This window comes from Mixophyes fleayi, chromosome 5, assembly GCF_038048845.1.
Source record: "Mixophyes fleayi isolate aMixFle1 chromosome 5, aMixFle1.hap1, whole genome shotgun sequence".
Classification (NCBI taxonomy): domain Eukaryota; kingdom Metazoa; phylum Chordata; class Amphibia; order Anura; family Limnodynastidae; genus Mixophyes; species Mixophyes fleayi.
In genome coordinates this window covers 203,242,313-203,262,421 of record NC_134406.1, presented here as the reverse complement: position 1 = coordinate 203,262,421, position 20,109 = coordinate 203,242,313, and the positions used below count along the sequence as shown (strand labels likewise).

The 20,109-nt window shown below is 38.8% G+C and overlaps 1 protein-coding gene across 1 annotated transcript in view; it reads right to left on the bottom strand.

Moving 5' to 3' along the window:
- The window catches only part of PIEZO2 (piezo type mechanosensitive ion channel component 2), a 377,083-nt gene that overhangs the window by 266,956 nt on the left and 90,018 nt on the right, over window positions 1-20,109 (bottom strand). Inside the window, exon 2 of the mRNA XM_075213287.1 lies at window positions 16,444-16,539. Coding sequence (XP_075069388.1) covers window positions 16,444-16,539 — 96 coding nt within the window. The remainder of the gene's footprint in view (window positions 1-16,443; window positions 16,540-20,109) is intronic.

The following is a 20,109-nucleotide window of genomic DNA, read 5'->3' as shown; positions in this document are numbered from 1 at the left end:
GCTTCAGGCAAGTCAATTACAGTGAAGTTGAAGCAGAAGAATAGGTATAGAGGCAGAAGGGAAGAGGGCCCTGTTCATAAGAGCTTACATCCTATAGGGAGGACAATTAGACAGCTAGCACAAAGGGGAGTCAGTAGAGGGGATCAAGCACAGGAGGAGCAAGTAAATGGGCTGGGAAGAGAGAGGAGTGATGAGAACGAGCATGGAGAGAGGGTTAGGTGGATAGCTGGTAGGCTTTGAGGAAGAGGTGAGTTTTCAGTGCCCACTGAAGGAGTACAAATTAGGGGACAATCGGATGGAGAATGGGAGGTCATTCCAGTGGAGGGGGGTAGCTCGGGAGAAGTCTTGAATTCTGGAATGGGATGAGGTAATCAAAGTAGAGGAGAGGTGATGGTCATTGGCCGTTTGTAGGGAACAGAAGGGAGTGTGAATGGAGAGGAGGTTGGAGATATAAGGAACAGTGGAGTGGGAGAGGGCCTTGCAGGTAAAAGAGAGGAGTTTGAAGAGGATTCTGAAGGGGAAGGGGAGCCAGTGTAAGGCAGAAGAGCGGTGTGCATTGAGTATAGAACGAAGGGGGGCCCAAGTAGCAGCAGGGGAGTCCAGTGAGGAGAAGGTTACAGCAATCTAGATGGAAAACGATGAGTGCAGGGACAACAACATTCAGGGCACTGGTGAGAGAGTAGTTATGGAGAGAGGTTGCTTGGTCAGGGAAGACCAATATGGAAAGAGGGGATAGGAGAGTTTCAAAAAATGAGGAAAAAAGTAGGGTCAAGAGCATTAAGATTGTACTTAGTGAGGGTAGTTTTAGGCAGGGGAAGAGGACAGAGTGAAGGAGAGGAGATGGCGGCCAGACAGTGTGAAGGGAGAGCTGGAAAAGTCTGAGATGAGAGAAGGTGAGGTCAAGGAAGTGACCAAGGCAGTGAGTGGGGGATGAGCTCCACTGAGTGATGGTATCTTTATAATTGGTGAGATGAGTGTGTGTTTAAAAGAGGATGGGGACATGCCATTAGGGAGAAACAGTTTTAAGAGGTGAAATAGAGACATGCATGCAGTTGGGGAGAGGGAGAGAAGACATTGGGAGGGAACAGGTTTGAGGATGAGTGGATGAGATGAGTGTAGAGACTACATGCTTGGTTACCCAGGAGAAAACCTGAGTGGATTGGGGAGTGTAGGAGAAGGTGGGTGGGATCTGCGGCATCTCGCATGAGGAGGTATCCTGCAGAATGGAGTCAATTATGTCATTGAAATACATGTGCTGTGAGGAAGGAAGGGGTAGGAGTTGCCAGTAGGCAGAAAAGTGGGTAAAAGGTTGCAAAGAAGTGTTGAGGCTTAGAAGAATGGGTGGATATTAGAGAAGTAAAATAGAGTGAAAGGGCAGTTTGGTATGGTGAATTTATAGTGGAGGGCTTTGGGGAGAGATTTCCTGGTGCTCAGCTGTGTGGGAGCACTTTTGCAGGTAGTAGGTCTGCTTGGTATGGATTGCCAGAGACTGTATGTGGTGGCTGGAGCTGCATTGTCTTGTATTAGTGAGTGTGTTGCTGTAGAAAAAGATAGCAGGATCAGGGTAGGACATTCTAGTTATAGGATAGATTAGTATTTTTAGTGAAGATAACTGGACTGGGTCAAAAGTATTTATGTGTCACTATGGGTGCAGGGGAGGGAGTATGAGGGAAGGTGAGGCTGAAGGAAAGAAGTTTGTGGTCGAAGTGCAAGTTGGACTAAATAGAGATGAAGTAGAAGAAAACATGACCAAGAGAGTGTCCATCACAGTGGCATGCAGATGAAGTTTATTTAGAGAGGAGAAAGGAAGAATTAAGCAATATAAATTTTGTGACAGCAGAGACAATGCAGTTGTCAATAAGAATGATGAAAACACCTAGTATGAGAGTAGGTAGTTCAAATAATAGGACATATGTAAGCCAGGCAGCAAAGTTGTCAATGAATTGGGAAACTCGACCTTAAATGACAACACAAAGGTGGAGTGGAGAGACTGTGCAGACTTGAAAGAAAGAGAAGGAGGGAGAGGGGGGATGACTTGGATGGTGCAGCATGGAGAAAGTAGGATGCCTACTCTGTCCCTCTGTGTCTGAGAATTTGTCTGCGAGAGAGCCCCCTGTAGGAGTGAGCTTCAGGGGATGTAGTGTCAGAACAGGTAAGCTGCGTTTCTGTTATGTCAGGTGGTTGAGAGATTTTGAAATGAATACATCCAGGATAAATGTGAATTTGTTGCAAACACATCTTGCATTCCAGAGTGCACAGAAAAAGAGGGGGAAGAGTAGAGGAGAGATGTGGGTAAATGTGAGGGATTGGAATTATAAGGTGGTTGGAATGTTTTGGGATGGAACGAGGAGCATGAAAATTGGAAATTGCACTGGTCCAGGGTTGTATGGTATGTTGCCAGCAGCCATGATATGGAGCAGGAAGACAAACAGAATATGCAAGGATGAATTGTGAGTGTGATGTTTGTTTTTTGCTTGTGTAGGTCAGTTAGTGACATGGGTGCACTAAACAAAACAGTTCATGGGTGCAGACTAGCAAAGAGGGAATTAGTGAAGGGGAATTAATGATAGGTAGAGAGAAATAGGTTGATGGAACAGGAAGAGGAGTTTGGAGAGAAGTGTGGTAAAAGTGAGTATGTGAAACAGAGAAGGTAAATTGTGTAGGTGCATGGTGGAATGATGTGAGAGATGTGTAAGAATGTGGATAAGTTGGGTATTAAATCAATGGTGAAGAACAATTGAACCAGGTAGTACAGGGCTGTGGAAGAGGTGGAGTCTCCTTTGTCTCCACCCTGGCAGGGGTAATGGAATAAGCAGCCTCTGTAGCTTGGACACAGGGTCAGTGTAATGGATAGTTGACCTCAGTGAGTCCACAATCCAAACAGAAATGGAGACAGCAATCACAGTTGAACTCTGTGGATCAGCTCAATATAAATGGTAGTCCAGTAGATCTTTGAAACAGCCTTGTCTTTTGGTGTGATAACACTGTTCAGTGCTTCTGTGTCATTTACTAACATTTTTCCACAAATTCACAATCCTTTTTATATATATATATATATATATATATATATATATATATATATATATATGAGAATTAGATAGTGTAGGAGGAAGTGCATAGAGCTGAACCAATGTGCAGCTATCTCTACATGCAGATAGAAGTGTGAATCCAAGGTACAAATGTGTGCATGTAGAAACTCTGTTTGTACCATTGGTCATATACATTCAGTGGACAAAGGATAATCATAACACAAATAAAAAAGAAACCAGAAGAAATACATAATTTTCATTTCCATCCCAAATTGCATGTAAAAGAGATGCAGTCAATTAGGGAGCTACTTAGCTGAGCATGGATACATAGGGCCGGATTCAAGCATCTGACACTCACCACCCCTTATGACTTAAGAAGCAGAATGGGGGAGGGAAGGGGCAGACTAACAGAAAGGGCATGTTCATGCAGATGCGGCTAATTTAAATCCTATGTTTAGTGTAAGTAAGGATATATATATATATATATATATATATATATATATATATATATAAAAAGATATAAGCCATATCTTTTGCACCTGCTACAGAGAAGGTGTAATTGCCGGATGATAGTGAGGACCGATACGGAACTGTCTTCATTTATTGCTTTTCATCCATGCATCTCAGTAGCTAGCACAGAACAACTGTATACATTGATTATTTATTTCCAATAATTTTTGAATGCAGTAATGATTTATTTTGTTAGTTAGTTATTTTAAAATAAAAGAGTAAAAAACTCAAATATATGGATTATAATGACAAAAAAACAAATTAATGTTTTTAGTTGGCTTGCTATTATACTGCTATCAGTTGTTATTTTAGTTTATGAGCATATAAAAGTTATGTGTGTTCCGTTGTGAATTCACTGTAAATACGCATGTAGTAAATATAGAAATATTTCAACTTGTATGTGTGTCTACACTTTTGTAAAGTACGCACTGTTTATACAGTGCGTTTATATTTCACCTCTACTCAAACTGTAACGTATCTTAAGAAACTTTGAATTTGAAAACAGACGTTACTATGCAAAAGTTGCATACTCTTTTTAAACAGGGAAATTATGTCCATTTTGCATTCTGAATTGAATCAGGCCCATTGTATTCTATGCCAGGCTTAGCCTCTCCCAGTGGCTGCAGTTTATCTCTTAGCAAAGTTACTTAGCAATAGTTTGCTATCATCTTGGCTATATAAATTGGCCACGGAACCAGCAAACAGACTGCAAGTACATAAATGCCCAATTTAATTCAATACGTCAAGAATAGGAGATCTGTATTGTTTTTCAATTTACTGTAATTTTGACATTTTTTATCTTTCTGCATATATGGAGTTAATTTAATTTGGAGGTCACGTCAGCTGATATTAAAAAGAAACCCTTGAAAACAGAGGGAAATTGTTTCTAGGAGTCTTCAAAAGAGTGATTAACACTAGAGCTGAACAGACCATCTCCTAGAGAGAGCTAATCATTTCAGACAGGAGCATCAGAGGTACCAAGACAAACACATAACTTTGGTTTTCTCCCAGAAGAAACACAAATTCACATATCAATGGACTACCTCTGCTTGCTTTTACTGGCACAATCTCTATAGTATGTCAGCTTAACCAAACATATTTCAATCTCTCTAGTGCTCTTACTGGTCAAGCAACACACCTAAAGATTAACAAACTATTTTATAGACTATGTAAGTGTGCAGCAGTATCCATATCAAGTAGTAAGTTAAATATTATCAGACAACTGTACAATGGTGCAAATGCAGACTGACTTTTGTTGCATCTATATTAATGTAAGTGTGTCAAACACAATTCCTATGTCATATCCACACTAAAATCCCTGTCATTCCCACATCCTCCCCCCTTACAACCCCTTCATCCCCACAATACAACACTTGTCATTCTCAGAAGTAATACATCCTCTCTGGTTGACTGTATGGTAAAAGCAGATATAAACCTTTGTATTTAGTCACTCTGTAGAGTAGAGTGGAAAAGACCATTTTTCCAATAACTAATCTGCATTGTAAATCAAACCTGCACAATTTAGTTCATCCCTCTCATTTTCATAGAATGGTATTGATATAATGAGATGCAATTAGCAAAGGAAAATTGAGACAATTTAAAGGTTAAATAAGTAATAAAGTAAGTTTGTTTGTAAGTGTTCTAAGGGAGATTGGGGGAAAATGGTTAGAATACTTACTGTAGGCAAAGTTTGTTTGCATCAGAGAAGCCATGCTTGATCTGTGGTTTTGAGTAATTTGGAAATGTTTCAAATTTGTAAATTTATCCCTCCAGGGACATCAGGATGGTTTTTTTCTTCTTAGCAGGAGAGCAGGTGATATTAAGCTTATAATAATGATATGATTAGACATGCTAACTCATTTGATACTATACACATATCATCTCCAGCCGTTGGTGCAGGCGCGGGCTGGGAGAGGGATGGCCGGGGGGCACACAGGCGGCCGCATCATATTACAGGGGATGCGGCCGCGTCATTGATGACGCGGCTGCATCCCCTGTCATGTGATGCGGCCGCCTGTGCGCTGACGCGGCCGCATCTGATGACATCGGATGCGGCCGCGGGGGGGAGAAACTGTTTTTTGCATCCGGGGGGGGCGGCCGGCCGGCCTACCCCCCGGCCCTTATAGGCGTCTTACCCTTGTCCCCCTGCCCCCCGGGCCAGCCCGCCACTGCGTTGGTGTCATCAAGAATGTGCATATATTTGAATGGCACTGTGCAGAAGCTCTGAGCCAGAATGGTGGTTTTGTGAGCCTCATATTTCAGTGACCTAAAGAGTAGAGATGCTCAGGCTGTTTTCTGAAAACCGAGCCCACCCGAACTTAGGGGATCTCAGTAGGCTCGTGAGTCAGCTCGTTACTTTCACGCTTCCTCGGGTTTGAATCGAGGCAAAATGTCATTGTTGCATTGTCGGATATGCAGGTTTTGGATTCCTTAAGTACCTCCCTCCCTAGGAGATCCAGCGCCATTGCTCACACAGAAACAGGGGTAGCCGTGTTCCTGTCACTCTCCAGTCTCCAGTGACATTGCTCAGTGCCATTGCTCACACAGAAACAGGGGTAGCCGTGTTCTTGTCACTCTCCAGTCTCCAGAGACATTGCTCAGTGCCATTGCTCATAAAGAAAGAGGGGTAGTAATGTTCTTGTCACTCTCCATCCTCCAGTGACATTGCTCAGTGCCATTGCTCACACAGAAACAGGGGTAGCAGTGTTCTTGTCACTCTCCAGTCTCCAGTGCCATTACTGAGTGCCATTGCTCATACAGAAACAGGGGTAGCAATGTTCTTGTCACTCTCCATCCTCCAGTGACATTGCTCACACAGAAACAGGGGTAGCAGTGTTCTTGTCACTCTCCAGTCTCCAGTGCCATTACTGAGTGCCATTGCTCATACAGAAACAGGAGGGGTAGCAATGTTCTTGTCACTTGACAAAAATTGACTGGAAATGACTGGAAATTAATGCTATTGAGGTTAATAATAATGTAGGAACAAATAAAGAGCCAAATTATGTGATTTTAGAAAAAAAATACAGAATTTAGAAAAAAATTACAGATCCAAACCCAAAACCAAAACACGCGAGGGCGGTTTTGCCAAAACCAAAACCAAAACATGAAGTTAATCCAGATCCAAAACCAAAACCAAAAGTCAGATGCGGCTGGCTGGCATTGCTGATCATCATCATCATTGCGTCTTGTTGCCCCAGAACTCCAACACCCAACAGGTGTATCTACATGTGCATCCAGGTCTACCTCTGTCACAATAACATGCACACACCCTAACGCTTGCTCACAGCTCACATCCCTCCCCAGTAAGAAGTAGCAACCTACATTACCTACCCTACCTGATACCCACTGTGTACAACTAGATGCAATAACTCAAACAGAGACATACTGTTTATGTTGCTCTTGCACATCACATATTACCCCCATGGAGTATTAGAGATCAAATTGGACTCCAAAAATAAGAAATATTTTACAGGCTCATGGTTAAATCCCAATTCTAAAATAAGGTCTATCATACTGTATCTGCAACCCTTTAACCACATATTAAATAACCTACTTTACTCCTGTTTATTTTAAAATGTGTTTTCTTTGGCCTTGAGTTGGTTAGTCTACTGGGCTATGCCAGCTGGATCTCAAAAAACCTTTATCTCACTCTCTGGGCCTTTCATTATCTCAATGTTTGGTAGGAATTAGAAGCAGAAAAATGTCTTGGCATCTGTCAGAGCCAGACGTGTATAAGCCATGTCCCAGTCATTTTAATGGAAATCAACATGTGGTTTCTGTGATAGTTAAGAATAGGGCTCAATATTTAACTTTAGCAGCAGCAAAGACTAGCTTCATATAATGAAAATAAAGTGTTATTGCTAATGATATGCATCTTAATATTATCCATGATACTAAAAAGTGTGGGTCCATAGTGGTTTTTAAGTGTGCAAGTGTGTCTACTTGTCCGCCCAGCGCACCTGTCCGTCTAGCGCATCTCAATATGTGAGTCTGCTTCATATTCCTTGGTAATTAAATGCGCCTAACTTTGTAGGTTTGCAAATACACCTGGAAATATGCAGAGTGCAAAGATTGAAACGTCACTTCAAAGTCCAACCTACTAACACTTTACCAGCACCTCTATTCACTTAAGATATTCTGATTTTCTTCTAAAATACTGCTTGGTTTAGCTTCATTTAAGGCTTAAATGAATCATGATATGAGGGGATGCCTCTATTACTTGTAGCACTTTTGTGTTTTAAGCTTTTATTTTTTATTTTTTTATTATTTATTTATTGCAAAAATGCAACTGGAAAGTTCCAAATGCTTCCTATTAAAAGTATGGGATGTGTACCGATCTCTGGCACCTCAGTGCTTGCTGGTAAAATCAAGTCCTTTCTAGAGGAGAAAAGGGCATTGCAACCTTCCACATAGCAGAGAACAACCTCTGCAAATGCACCCTCTCCACCCATCCATCTGTCTGAAATAATTTAATCCTACAAAATGAAATCTCATTTTTGTATGTTGGTGCACAAATCATCCACCTAATCCGTACACAGCTAGAAAAGACCCTGAGCTGCCCAACTACTCCCATCAGAAGAAGAAAGCATCTGCCCCCCCCTCCTGCAGACACTGTCATCTTGGTCCGCAAATCCATGCCCTTCCCTGTAAAACCAAGAGCTACAAAGGTAAGTGAATTAGAAATTCAAGGTATAAATTTGGATCATAGCAACTTTTTTTAAACAAATCACATATACTCTTTTCTTAATTCAATCATTTTCATAATTGCTAAAAACATTTTGGACATTTTAGTTAAGTTTAACATAAAGCCTGATTCACCTATACAAATGTAGGTCGAATGCGGGTATTGTATGAGGAATGCACTTCTCCCAGCTGTCCTGATTTCAGCAGGACAGTGCTGAGTTTAGGGCTCTGTCCCACTGTCCGACAATGTCTGTCCTGCGGGTAGGGAAATTGGGAAGTACCATCCACAGCAGAGCAGCGGTGAACAGGTGCCGGGCAAACCTGGAGCATTAGGGCTACCTAGCACGTCACAGCTCTAGGCACACCCCATTTCTAGTATGACCACGCCCTTTTATCCACTTTGTAAAGTATTAGAAAATAGTTACAAATTACTGTTATCAATGTGATAAAACTCTGTTTTTTAATTAACTACACACCAAGTGCCTCATGTTGCATTTAAATGTTTGTGCTGCATGCTGTCCTGTAAAGTGGGCATTCAGAAACACAAACCTATGTTCCATAATCCCTAGAATTTAACTGCATCATTTGCAAATAGATTGCAGTAAATATTAAGCAGCAGTGAAAAGACTGTAAACTATAGCAGAGTTATATATGTTATACTCCCAATGAGCATTAGTTACTTTTCATGAGCAACACTGCCCTCTGCCAACTTCCAAGACACAGTGTAATACAATACAAAGATCAGGGATGGCACTACCATTAGTGTAACTTAGATGGCAAACTCGGAGTGGGGAGGTCCCTGACTAAAATTACATTTCGAGGACCTCATTGGTAGTATACAGCAAAGAGAAAGAACAGGAAATTAGGTGTTTAAGCATTTATATCTGAAGACAATAAGGGGCCTATTTATCAATCCTTAAACCATGCGTAAATGGCTGTTTCCATATGGTTTAGGCATTTTTAAGCTTAATAGCAATTTAACAAATGCCTAATGCAGTAGATATCAAAGATATCTGCTACATTAGGCAAAGTATCGCATACTATCGCAGTTACCATAATTTTCAATGGGGACTGGGTCTGGTTAAATTTATCAAGCTTCAAAAAGCTTAGCTTTGAAGATATCTGAAGATGGCATTATCTACTCAGTCCTATGGGGGAGCATTACAGGAGATCCCTCTCCGACAGCCTTCCCGCTCTCCCCTGCGTTACTTACCGGTACTGGCTCTATTGACCTAAGGTTGCGCATGCGCAGTAAAGACTCAGGGTCAGAACCCGTAGTTTTCATTACAGCAGAGCCATTGCGGGGCAGCCTACTATCAGATGCGCTAATTTTAATGGTAAATCGCTCCATTACTGCAATGACATGTTACTTAAGGAGCAATAATACAAATAATGATAAATAGGCCCCTAAATGACCACACCTTCTTTATTGTTAGCACAAATAAAGCATTTGAAACTGTTTCAAACTTCTGTTGCTAATAGAAATGCAGGCCTGGATCCCCCTGCCACATTACCACAGTCTTAATACTGTATAATATTGTTTTATCTGGTATACAAGACGCTGTAGGTCATGGGTGGGGGTAAAGTATGTTTTATGTAGTGCTGTTTATTATACTGACTTTTATGTTTGGATAATTTCATATCCTGTTTCTATTCAAATAAAACTTTTTTTCATTGCAGAAAAAGTGTGTGTTGTCCATAAATATTATACCACGAAAAGTTTAAAAGTAAACTTTTCTTAATCAAAATGATTTGAATTTCTCTTCTCAATGTACTTTTAAAGTGTAAACTGAAGTAATTTGTCAGGAATGAACTATATATTCCTATTCTAAGGCAAGAAACTTGGAAGGTTAAAAAGAAACAAACTGTCAACTAACCGCTAATTGAATTTCATAATATGACTCACAGTTCAGAAATTTCCCAGAATTTAATCACAGTCCACTCAGAAAGATCAATTAAAAAGCAGACCTAGCGTTTGGTAGAATTCTGTGCAAAACATGGAAAGGCAGTGTCTGAGGCTAATTCACCACAGGGTTTTATGAATGAACAAAGCCGTGATTTAGAAAAAAATTATAAAATGGATCTTATGTTTCTTAACAGCAAATTCCATTGTTGCTTCCTTTAGCTTTTAAAGTGGAGCCAGCAGCCATATTGTGGTCTGAACCAATATCTATGACAATGTAGCCTAATAACAAGTGCATAATAACTCAGAAATATCACTAGTTAGAAGTACCCCTATGAGTTGCATTTTCTTTATCTCTGGCTTAAATGATTCCAGTGACTTTTATAGTGGGTACAAAATGAAATTTTATAGGGTATAAACATACTTTCCATATTACTAGAACATATTAAAGTGTACCAGTTGCCTACACCCACCAGCCCTAGGTCTGCACAGGGCTAAATTCCCTTAGGCAATTGGGCGGCAAAAAATGTGCCCCCCCCCCCCTCCCAGGCAAACCAGCTGACAGCACACCCACATTCCTGGGAGGGTGTTTAGTAATAAATATAATGAAATGGATAAATGTTAAATGCCAGACTTCAGGTCCCAGCATGCCTATGGCTTCCAGGGCACAACATCTAACTGTTATAGGGTGTAAACATGACCTCCATAATACAAAGACATTTTAAAGTGTACCCATTGCCACACACAATAGAGGTAGCCATTTTTGTGGGCTAATCCAATATTCATAATAAAACTGCCTTCAAGTCTCGGAGCTTCAGTGATGTTACTGGTTTTTAATGAAATGAAAACTGCAATTTCTTAAATCTTAACCCAGTCTTCAAAATGGTTGAGCTACAACAAATAGTCCCAAAATTATCCAACTAAGGGCCTCAAGCAGTGTTGGACGTAATTTATGCCAAAAGTGTAGGGGTAAATGCTATCAGGTAAAAATTAGGTAATTTACTTTGCATGCAGAATCACATGTATCTTAAGATACCTGCAACTCCACATAGTATGTAAAGTGGAAACCAGCTCTAGTGCTGCCAGCTTAGTATTGGCAAAAAAGAATGTGCGACTCTACGTTTAAATTTCATTAAGATATACCCAAAGCATATCGTAAAGTAAAAGCATATGATTTTTAAGTGTATCTTAAACCTTCAAAATAGGGAAACTAGATCTAGTGCTGCCAGATTAGTATTGGCCAAATCAAAGGGGTCTCCCTGAAATTGATGATACAAGCACTAGGCTATGCCAACCAGGACTGGTGACACTATAGCAGGTAAATCTGCAGCATGTGGTCTTACTGCCATAGAAGTAACCAGCACTAGGCTGGTCAGCACTGGGCTAAATTCAATAGGGGCATCGGGCCCACAAAAAATATATCATACCATACCACTTCAAGGTCTGGTAACCTCCATGTGAATGTTTCATACATATATCATAGAAGTCAACATTTTCTTATTAATGTACACATTACCTCCATTACGTTTACTTACTAAATACCAAATTGAATGGATGGCACATTCACAAGCCAATATGCTAGCATACATCTCCTCACTTGTCTCAAAATATCTCCCAACTCGACACCTCCGTTCTGCGTTTCTCTTCCACTGTCATCACATCCACCCATTCCCGGTTACAGGACTTTTTTCGGGCTGCACCCACTTCATGGAATTCCCTCCCTCACACAATAAGACTTTTCTCTAGTCTTCAAACGTTCTCCGAAAACCCACCTCTTCAGACACGCTTATGATATTCCTCTACCGCCCTCTTAATCTCCCTAGGTTACCCTAATACCACCCTCTACACAGCTAACACAATACAACAACCCTCTGACCAACATAGTTGTGTGACTGAGCACATGGTCAACTCAATACTTTTACCTTTGCATTCTAGTTGGACCAATATTCAATATGATGCAACAATTACTCTTGTGTATCAAACTCCCATTGTCCTATAGATTGTAAGCTTGCGAGCAGGGCCCTCTTACCTCTCTGTATGTATGTATTACCCAGTATTGTTTTATTACTGTTTGTTCCCAATTGTAAAGTGCTACAGAATTTGCTGGTGCTAAATAAATAAATGTTGATGATGATGATGATGTCAGATATGATAGTTCCACATTAGCCGAATTTTACACAAGACTTATGGAAACATACCTCTTTGCATAAAATGGGGCGGGTATCTGTTACGCACACATATTTTAGCTAATAAGTAGAAATATCATCTGATTGGCACTGTTCAGAATTAGTGCAGACATTAAAATCTCTTCGAAGGTATAGGAGGTAAATATTACATGAATAACATATGGTTAAATGATAGACTTCCACATTAGGATCACTACCATATTCCCGCCTTTATATCTGTTGACTTACAAAAAACACTCAATAGAGTTTCTATTCTGCTAACATGTGTAATCCACATTAATGGTCATAATAGCATATAAACCCGATGGGAAGTAAGCATTAACATGAATAATTGAACACTCCCTTTTACAGTTTTGCACATTAAAAATACACTGCTTAAAGTAAAACTATATAGTGATGTACTGTACTAACTGCTGTATATATTCAGGGCAGCCTGAAACCTGGATTCTACTGTTTTAGGACTGGGCAAAAAATAATGGGCACATTAGAGACACGCCTCTCCCCTGGTTCCAGTAGAAGTAACTACTAATGTAAATGTTGTTGACCTTTTTTAGTTATGTTTTACTAGCAAAAGGGTTTTATCATCATCAACATCCAAATTTTTTTATATAGCGGCAGCATATTCAATAGCGCTTTACATTTGGTAAAAACAACTGTAATAAAACAATACTGGGTAATACAGACATACTGAGAGGTAAGAGGGCCCTTCTCAAAAGCTTACAACCTATGGGAGTTTGATACATAAGGTTAAGTGCTACATATTGCTTATCAGTCCAGCCACAGGTAAAAAGTGCTTAGTCTGCTATATGATCCAGTCACACAGCAATGTTAGTCAGGGGATCAGAGGGTTGTTGTTTTGTGTGAACCATGTAAAGGAGTGGTAAAAGGTACCCTAAGAAGGTTAAGAGGGTTGTGGAGGAACTTGATAAGCTAGCCTGAAGAGGGGGATTTTCAGAGAACTCTTGAAAGTTTGAAGACTAGAGGAAATTCTTGTTGTGTGTGAGAGGGAATTCCACAAAGTGTGTCCAGCTTGAAAAAAGTCCTACAACCGGGAATGGGAGCATGTGCTGAGAGTGGATGAGAGACCCAGATATTGTGCGGAACAGAAGTGTTGAATTGGGAGATAGATTGAGACAGGTGAGAAGATGTATGTTAGTGAAGTTTTGTTGAAGGCCTTGTAGGTTAGATGTATTTTATATTGGATTCGGTAACAATCAAGTAACCAATGTAGAGACTGATAGAGTGGATCAGCAGTGGAAGATCGATTTGAAGGAAAATCAATCTAGCCACTAAAATCAAAATAGATTATAGGGATAAGAGTCTAATTCAGGGAAGACCAGTAAGGAGGGTATTGCAACAGTCAATGTGGGAGATGATGAGTGCATGAATTTAAATCTTTGCACTGTTTTGTGAGAGATATGTGCGTATTCTGGAAATGTTTCTTAGATGTACTGTATGTAAGAGGATTCAGATATAGATTGGATGTGCGGAAGAAAGGATAGTTCTGAGTCAAGAATCACACCTAGACATCGAGCTTGTGAGTTAGGATTTATTATCATGTTGGCAATAGAAATAGAAATGCCAGGTAGATAACTTCTGTTGGCTGGTGGGAATATTATTAGTTCTGTTTTTGAAATATAAAGTTTGAGGTAGGATACCTATATGTCTGAATGTTAGCAGACACACATTGTTTTCAGCCACTAACTGCTGCTCTGTTTTACTGCATTCTGCTCAATCTCAGATCTAAGATATTGTATCCAGATGCACCTTTATCAAAGCCCTCTTACCTGCAGGTGTTTGTAATTGCACTTCATACAATTTTTAATGCATGTAAACAGGTACAGAGTTTGCCCGGACTCCCAGAAGATTAGGTCACCCTCCCAGATCCCACCCAATCTTCTTGCTAAGTGGATGGGGTGGACCATGATGTTGATTGTGCAATTCGCTGGGAATGATAGGCTGTATGAGGCACCACAATTACTAATGATTGTCCTGGATGAATTTACTAAAATGTGCATGCAACACCCCAGCTTTATTGTCTTACACAACAGTGATCTGTTTTCCCCATGATGAACACATGATGAACTATTTGCTTTTTTGCATTGTAATGAATCATACAATGGTGAAACCCTAAAATCTAATCCTAAAATTAACAGTCACGTGAATAAAATACAGGGATAAAACATGAGATAAAACTATAGAGATAACATTTGTGCGAATTTCCAGTAATTTTGGTACAATACTATAATTATATTGGAACCAACATTTATCATGAAGCCATGTTTAATAAGGAATCTATTTAGACAGTTGATAATAACTGCCTGTAGTATGTGCATTTATGATTTAGATAAACTATTATAGATTTTTACACCTTGGGGTATATTTACTAAACTGCGGGTTTAAAAAAGTGGGGATGTTGCCTATAGCAACCAATCAGATTCTAGCTGTCATTTTGTAGAATGCAATAAATAAATGAAAGCTAGAATCTGATTGGTTTCTATAGGCAGCATCTCCACTTTTTCAAACCCACAGTTAGTATATATAATAATATACTCCCTTGTGTTGCTTACTCAGCTAGAAAGCCTTCTCTGGTTCATTCTGCATATGGTACTGCATGCTGTTCAATACAGAGAGGCATTGGTTACACTTGCAATTAATTAAAGTATCTTATCTATGCTTTTCAGTGAGTTATTCATGACTATTACTCCTAAGAAACACATACAACATGTATTATACTCTACTATTCTCAACAAGGCATTGAAGAATGTCTGATACACAAAGACCAATACAATGGCTCATTAAAAGAATGACAAGTTATTGAAAGAGAAAAGCCCCACTTGTATCTTCTACATAATTAACAATACAAGAAAAGCACATCTGAAATCCCAGTTCAGTCAGTAAAGAGATGATTGTTATCTAGGGGCAACATAAGGAAACACTGACCATTGGGTGCCATTAACAAATGACATAGTTAAATTATCATTATAAGCAGAAATCATTTTGTTCTGTGTTTCCTGAACAAAATAAGTGTCAGTGTATACCTTTGTGTGGTAAAAAACATAGAAAGTAATAGAAAAGTAATACATTTAATAGCTAACAATTTTTTTTTTTCTTGTTAGCCAACAAAACTATCACAGTCATATTACATTCACCACAAAGGTATTCACTACCATATATAATCAACCACAAATATGCACTTTTTCCAATTTGATTTACAACATTTGTATAAATTGTAGCGATTTTTCACAAATTTGGTGTACAAGTGTCATACATGGGGACAATGTACTATTGATGGAAACACCATCAGTGTCTTATTCATGTTGGACACAAATGATGAATTCAGTTAACGCTTATCTAGGACCATATCTCCCAACATTTAGAATCCCCCAAAGAGAGACAAAATATGCCCCGCCCACGTTCTGACCAAACTCTGCTCACAAATGGGCAAATTTGGGTAAAACCCAATTTCCTGTTAAGCCCATCCCATTCGTATCCACAAATTGGGATGTTCCTCCAAAATCTGGACCATTGGGAGGTTTGTAGGACAAAGGGGCCTATTTATTAAATGGAGAAAATGGGTTCTTCCTATTTTTTAAAAGCTACCCAGCAGTAGCTATTGCTGGGCTCAGTAGCAAAGGCTTCACCAATGTCTGCTCATGCAGAGGCTTCCTGCACTGGCCTGGCAAACCGTAAGAGTTTTATTGATAAATCATGGTGAAACCAGATTTTCTATCAGTGTGATAATCTACATTACCACTTTGGTTTAAGTCCTTAAACCTTTAGAAACATATAGCATCTAGATATATCCAGGCATTAACAAAAACCTGAAACCATTTTTCAAGTGACAATATATATCTTGGATAAGAAAATTAGCTTTTCCCAAAGAGTAAAAATGCTCATTGTTTAACCTGCATGTAAGGTATGAACTGTCTAAAGGAACTGCTGTGCTTTAAGTGAATCAGTAGACACCTGGTAGGTGACCAAGTATTGCCATACACATTAACCTATTACATAACAAATGACACAAGATCTTTTCCACAAAATGGAAATGTTTGTTTACCAATGCTAGGAATACCCAAAAGAAAATAAATATGCTTTATTCATGGTAACTAAACAATGTAAAATATCTTACCTTGCATTGTTATCTTGGTAGGTTCCGAAAATAAAGGAATAAGCAAGAGGTAAATGAGGTAGACGAATGATATTCCATTGTACCGGAACATGCATGCTGTAAGAGAGAAGACAATTAACTTGAGTTATCAGTGGTACCATTAGCCACAGTGATTGATTATAATATTATATTTAAATATTCCAGTTAAATAATGATGACAATAAATTGAACATGATTAAAACAAAACTACATTGCCAACCTTTCTTTGAAGTATCAATTTTGGTACAATGCTATATTTATGAAACCAAAAGTCATCAGGAAGCCATGTTTAACAAAGACTATTTATGGAAGTTGATACAGGTAACACTAACTTTTTGTAAAATGTCAAGATCTTATTTAGATAAAGCATTTTAGTTTTTTACTTGTTCCTTTAGTCATATTTGTTTTATTCTGCATCTGGTACAGATATTGCTCAACACAGACCAGGGGGTAAATGTATCAAGCTGAGAGTTTTCCTGCGGGTTTGAAAAACCAATCAGATTCTAGCTATCATTTATTTAGTACATTCTACAAAATGATAGCTAGAATCTGATTGGTTGCTATAGGCAACATCTCCACTTTTAAAACCTGCTGGAAAACTCTCAGCTTGATACATTTACCCCCAGATCTTGGTTAGACCAAAATACAGTTAATTAGGGTATCTTGTCTATGCTACACAATTGCACATCTTGTCCTGTTTTGCATATTTTACCTTTAGCACCAATACATCTCTAGCAGCACACCCTTAAATTCATAAATTGCTACTTTGAAAATAATTTTGAATATTTAAAAAACAAATGGTCTGTCTAGTGACTGTCATGTGACAGATGTTTAAAAGTACAAGAAAGGTTTAGGATACCTAGTAGTAAAGTTCCTATTAGAAGCAATATGCATTGATGTAGTATTTTTCCTGGAAGAACACACAGTGAAGTGGTTTATCACTGTATAGTAAATAGGTAAAGTTTTCAATAAATATTATTGAGAAAGTACTGACAAATTCTAATCATATAAATTATGTAATCATTTGACATCTTCTCAACTCTATAAACTAGAGATGTTCACTGCCCCCCGTGTTTTGGATCTGGATCTGGATCAAATTCGTGTTTTGGTTTTGGCAAAATCGCCCTCGCGGGTTTTGGTTTTGAATCTGTATTTTTTAGAAAAATAGCTAAAATATGCTAAAATCACATAATTTTGCTCTTTTTTTGTTCCTGCACTATTATTAATCTCAATAACACTAATTTCAAGTCATTTGCAGTCAATTCTGACCACCTCACAGGTCCCAATATTTAGTTTCATCCACTTTCAGACAAAGACTGCAGCGAGCTGGCTGGATGCTAAGTGACAGAGCAATGACACAAACACACGGCAGTTCATAGCACATCTAGGAAACATTGCCAAAGTTAACTTTGCCTTGATTACAGGTGTTTTTTTCTATACCAAGGTAAAAGGTGTTTCTTTTACATTTTTGTTTCCCTGACATAAAAACACTATTTACTTTAACATAGGCTTTGGCAGATGACATAGAGGGATTACTATAATCATTACTGGTGCCAGCAGCTGCTTGCTGCTCCTGATCTTCTGTAAACTGATGTGACTCCATATAGATGGCACAGAGCAATGTGTCTGGAGACTTTTAAGAACACTGCCAGTCCTATTATTTCTGTTTCAGCACTGAAAACTGCCACCTCTCCTGTTTCTGTGTAAGCTATAACTCTGCAGAATATCACTGGAGACTTTTAAGCAAACTGCCAACCCTTCTCTTTAACTTTCATTAACTGCACTGGAGACTGCCAAGAACCCTGCTACCCATTCTGTGTCTCTCTGTGAAATGGCACAGGACCTCAGTGGAGGGCGATACTTATAGAATCCAAAACTTGCGAGATCCAACAACGCAACTATGATGTTTTGAATCGTTTTCAGTTCAGAGGGCGCGCAAAAGTATCGAGCTGAAGTTTGGGGGGGCTCTGTTTTCCGAAAACCGAGCATCTCTAATATAAATGGGGAATAACTAAACACTTTTGTCTGTATTTAGAAGTTTAGCTGAAAATTCAACATTAGTCTTTTATAAACAGACACCTTACACTTACGTAGCTAAAATTACAGCAGTACTGTTAAATTTCCATCTTTATTACACTTTTTCAAATCAATAATGAAGTGCTTCTTTCATTTTCCGTTTAACTAAAAAATAAAGAGTAAACTTTTTTATATACACAACAGGCATTCTAGCACCTTGAGTTCTAATATTCTACAACAGGCCAAGGCTGTAACTGACACAAAGCCATGAATAGCTTCTGTGTTCTCTCAAACTTCAGTTCACCTGGTACCGCTCGAGATTTTCAGGTCTAACGGGTATTTCGCCTGCCACATGGCTGCATGCACTAACTTAAACATTGGCTTTTGGTATGGATGCAGATGTTTTACTGACGTGCTTCTTTCTGTACAGACAGGCACATCTAGAAAGTAATAAAAGTTTAATGTAATTAATTCATGGCTTAATACAGTAAACTAATATTTTCATAGCTGAAAGTCGGAGCAGAAATTGTCATCGCCATGAAAAAGTTAAAGGCTCTATGTAACCATTCGGATCTTCACAGAAAATAAACTCAGAAACATAAGAAAGGACTATAATGATTTATGGCCTGTCTAGATTCATTTATGTCCTTTTGCTTCTAGTAAATTAAATTGACATTAAAAACTTCTGTTGGGAAAGTGAACTGGCAAGATGACAGTTTAACAATCTGAGGTTAACATACATCAATCAACTTTAAATCATATCACCCCGTGTCCTGTACAAGTATTAGAACTACAGCATTCAGCAATATTCCATAAGTGATTTAAGTGCATAGACGAGCCCAGCAGAAGAATATTATTGGATTAGTCAATGTCTTTGTTAAATTGTAAAAAGCAGCAATCAATGTAAACTTTTTGTCTTACAATTAATTTGTTGGATTTTGGCTGGCTGAAGACGATATATATATATATATATATATATATATATATATATATATATATATATATATATATATATATATATACATATATATATACATACATATATAGATCTCAAAATGATAAGTTATGGAAGGACGGCGCCTTCAGGTGTAAAAACAGATAATTGTGTATATATAGTCAGTAAGATCAGAGAGTCCAGAGAGCATAAAATCCCGAGAAAAATAGTAATGCAGGTGGATATCAGCATATAACATTTTTTCCCCCCAGCACACTGCTATAGCCAGCAACAGATCTGCCATTTCTACTGTAGATAAAAATGCAAAAGTCTTTGTTGCACACATTTGCAAATGTATGTTTAAGCCATCCTGCCACGCCAAGGCGCTTTTGCATATAGGATGGTCCTACTCTAAACAATGAGAGTCCCTATATTTGGGCCATACATATGTGTTTTTAAATTGAGAGCTAACTTACCAAAGAGGTACCCCAGAAGCCCCACCCTTTCAGCACCTGTTATGGCCTATAAATTGATTTGAGCAGCTTCCACTTTTGTATTTGTCTGAGAGGCATGTTGGTGTCAGTAGCTGAGGGGGAGTGCTGACATTGGATTGCTATTTGGAGGCTTCTGGGGTACCTCTTTGGTAAGTTAGCTCTCAATTTAAAAACACATATGTATGGCCCAAATATAGGGACTCT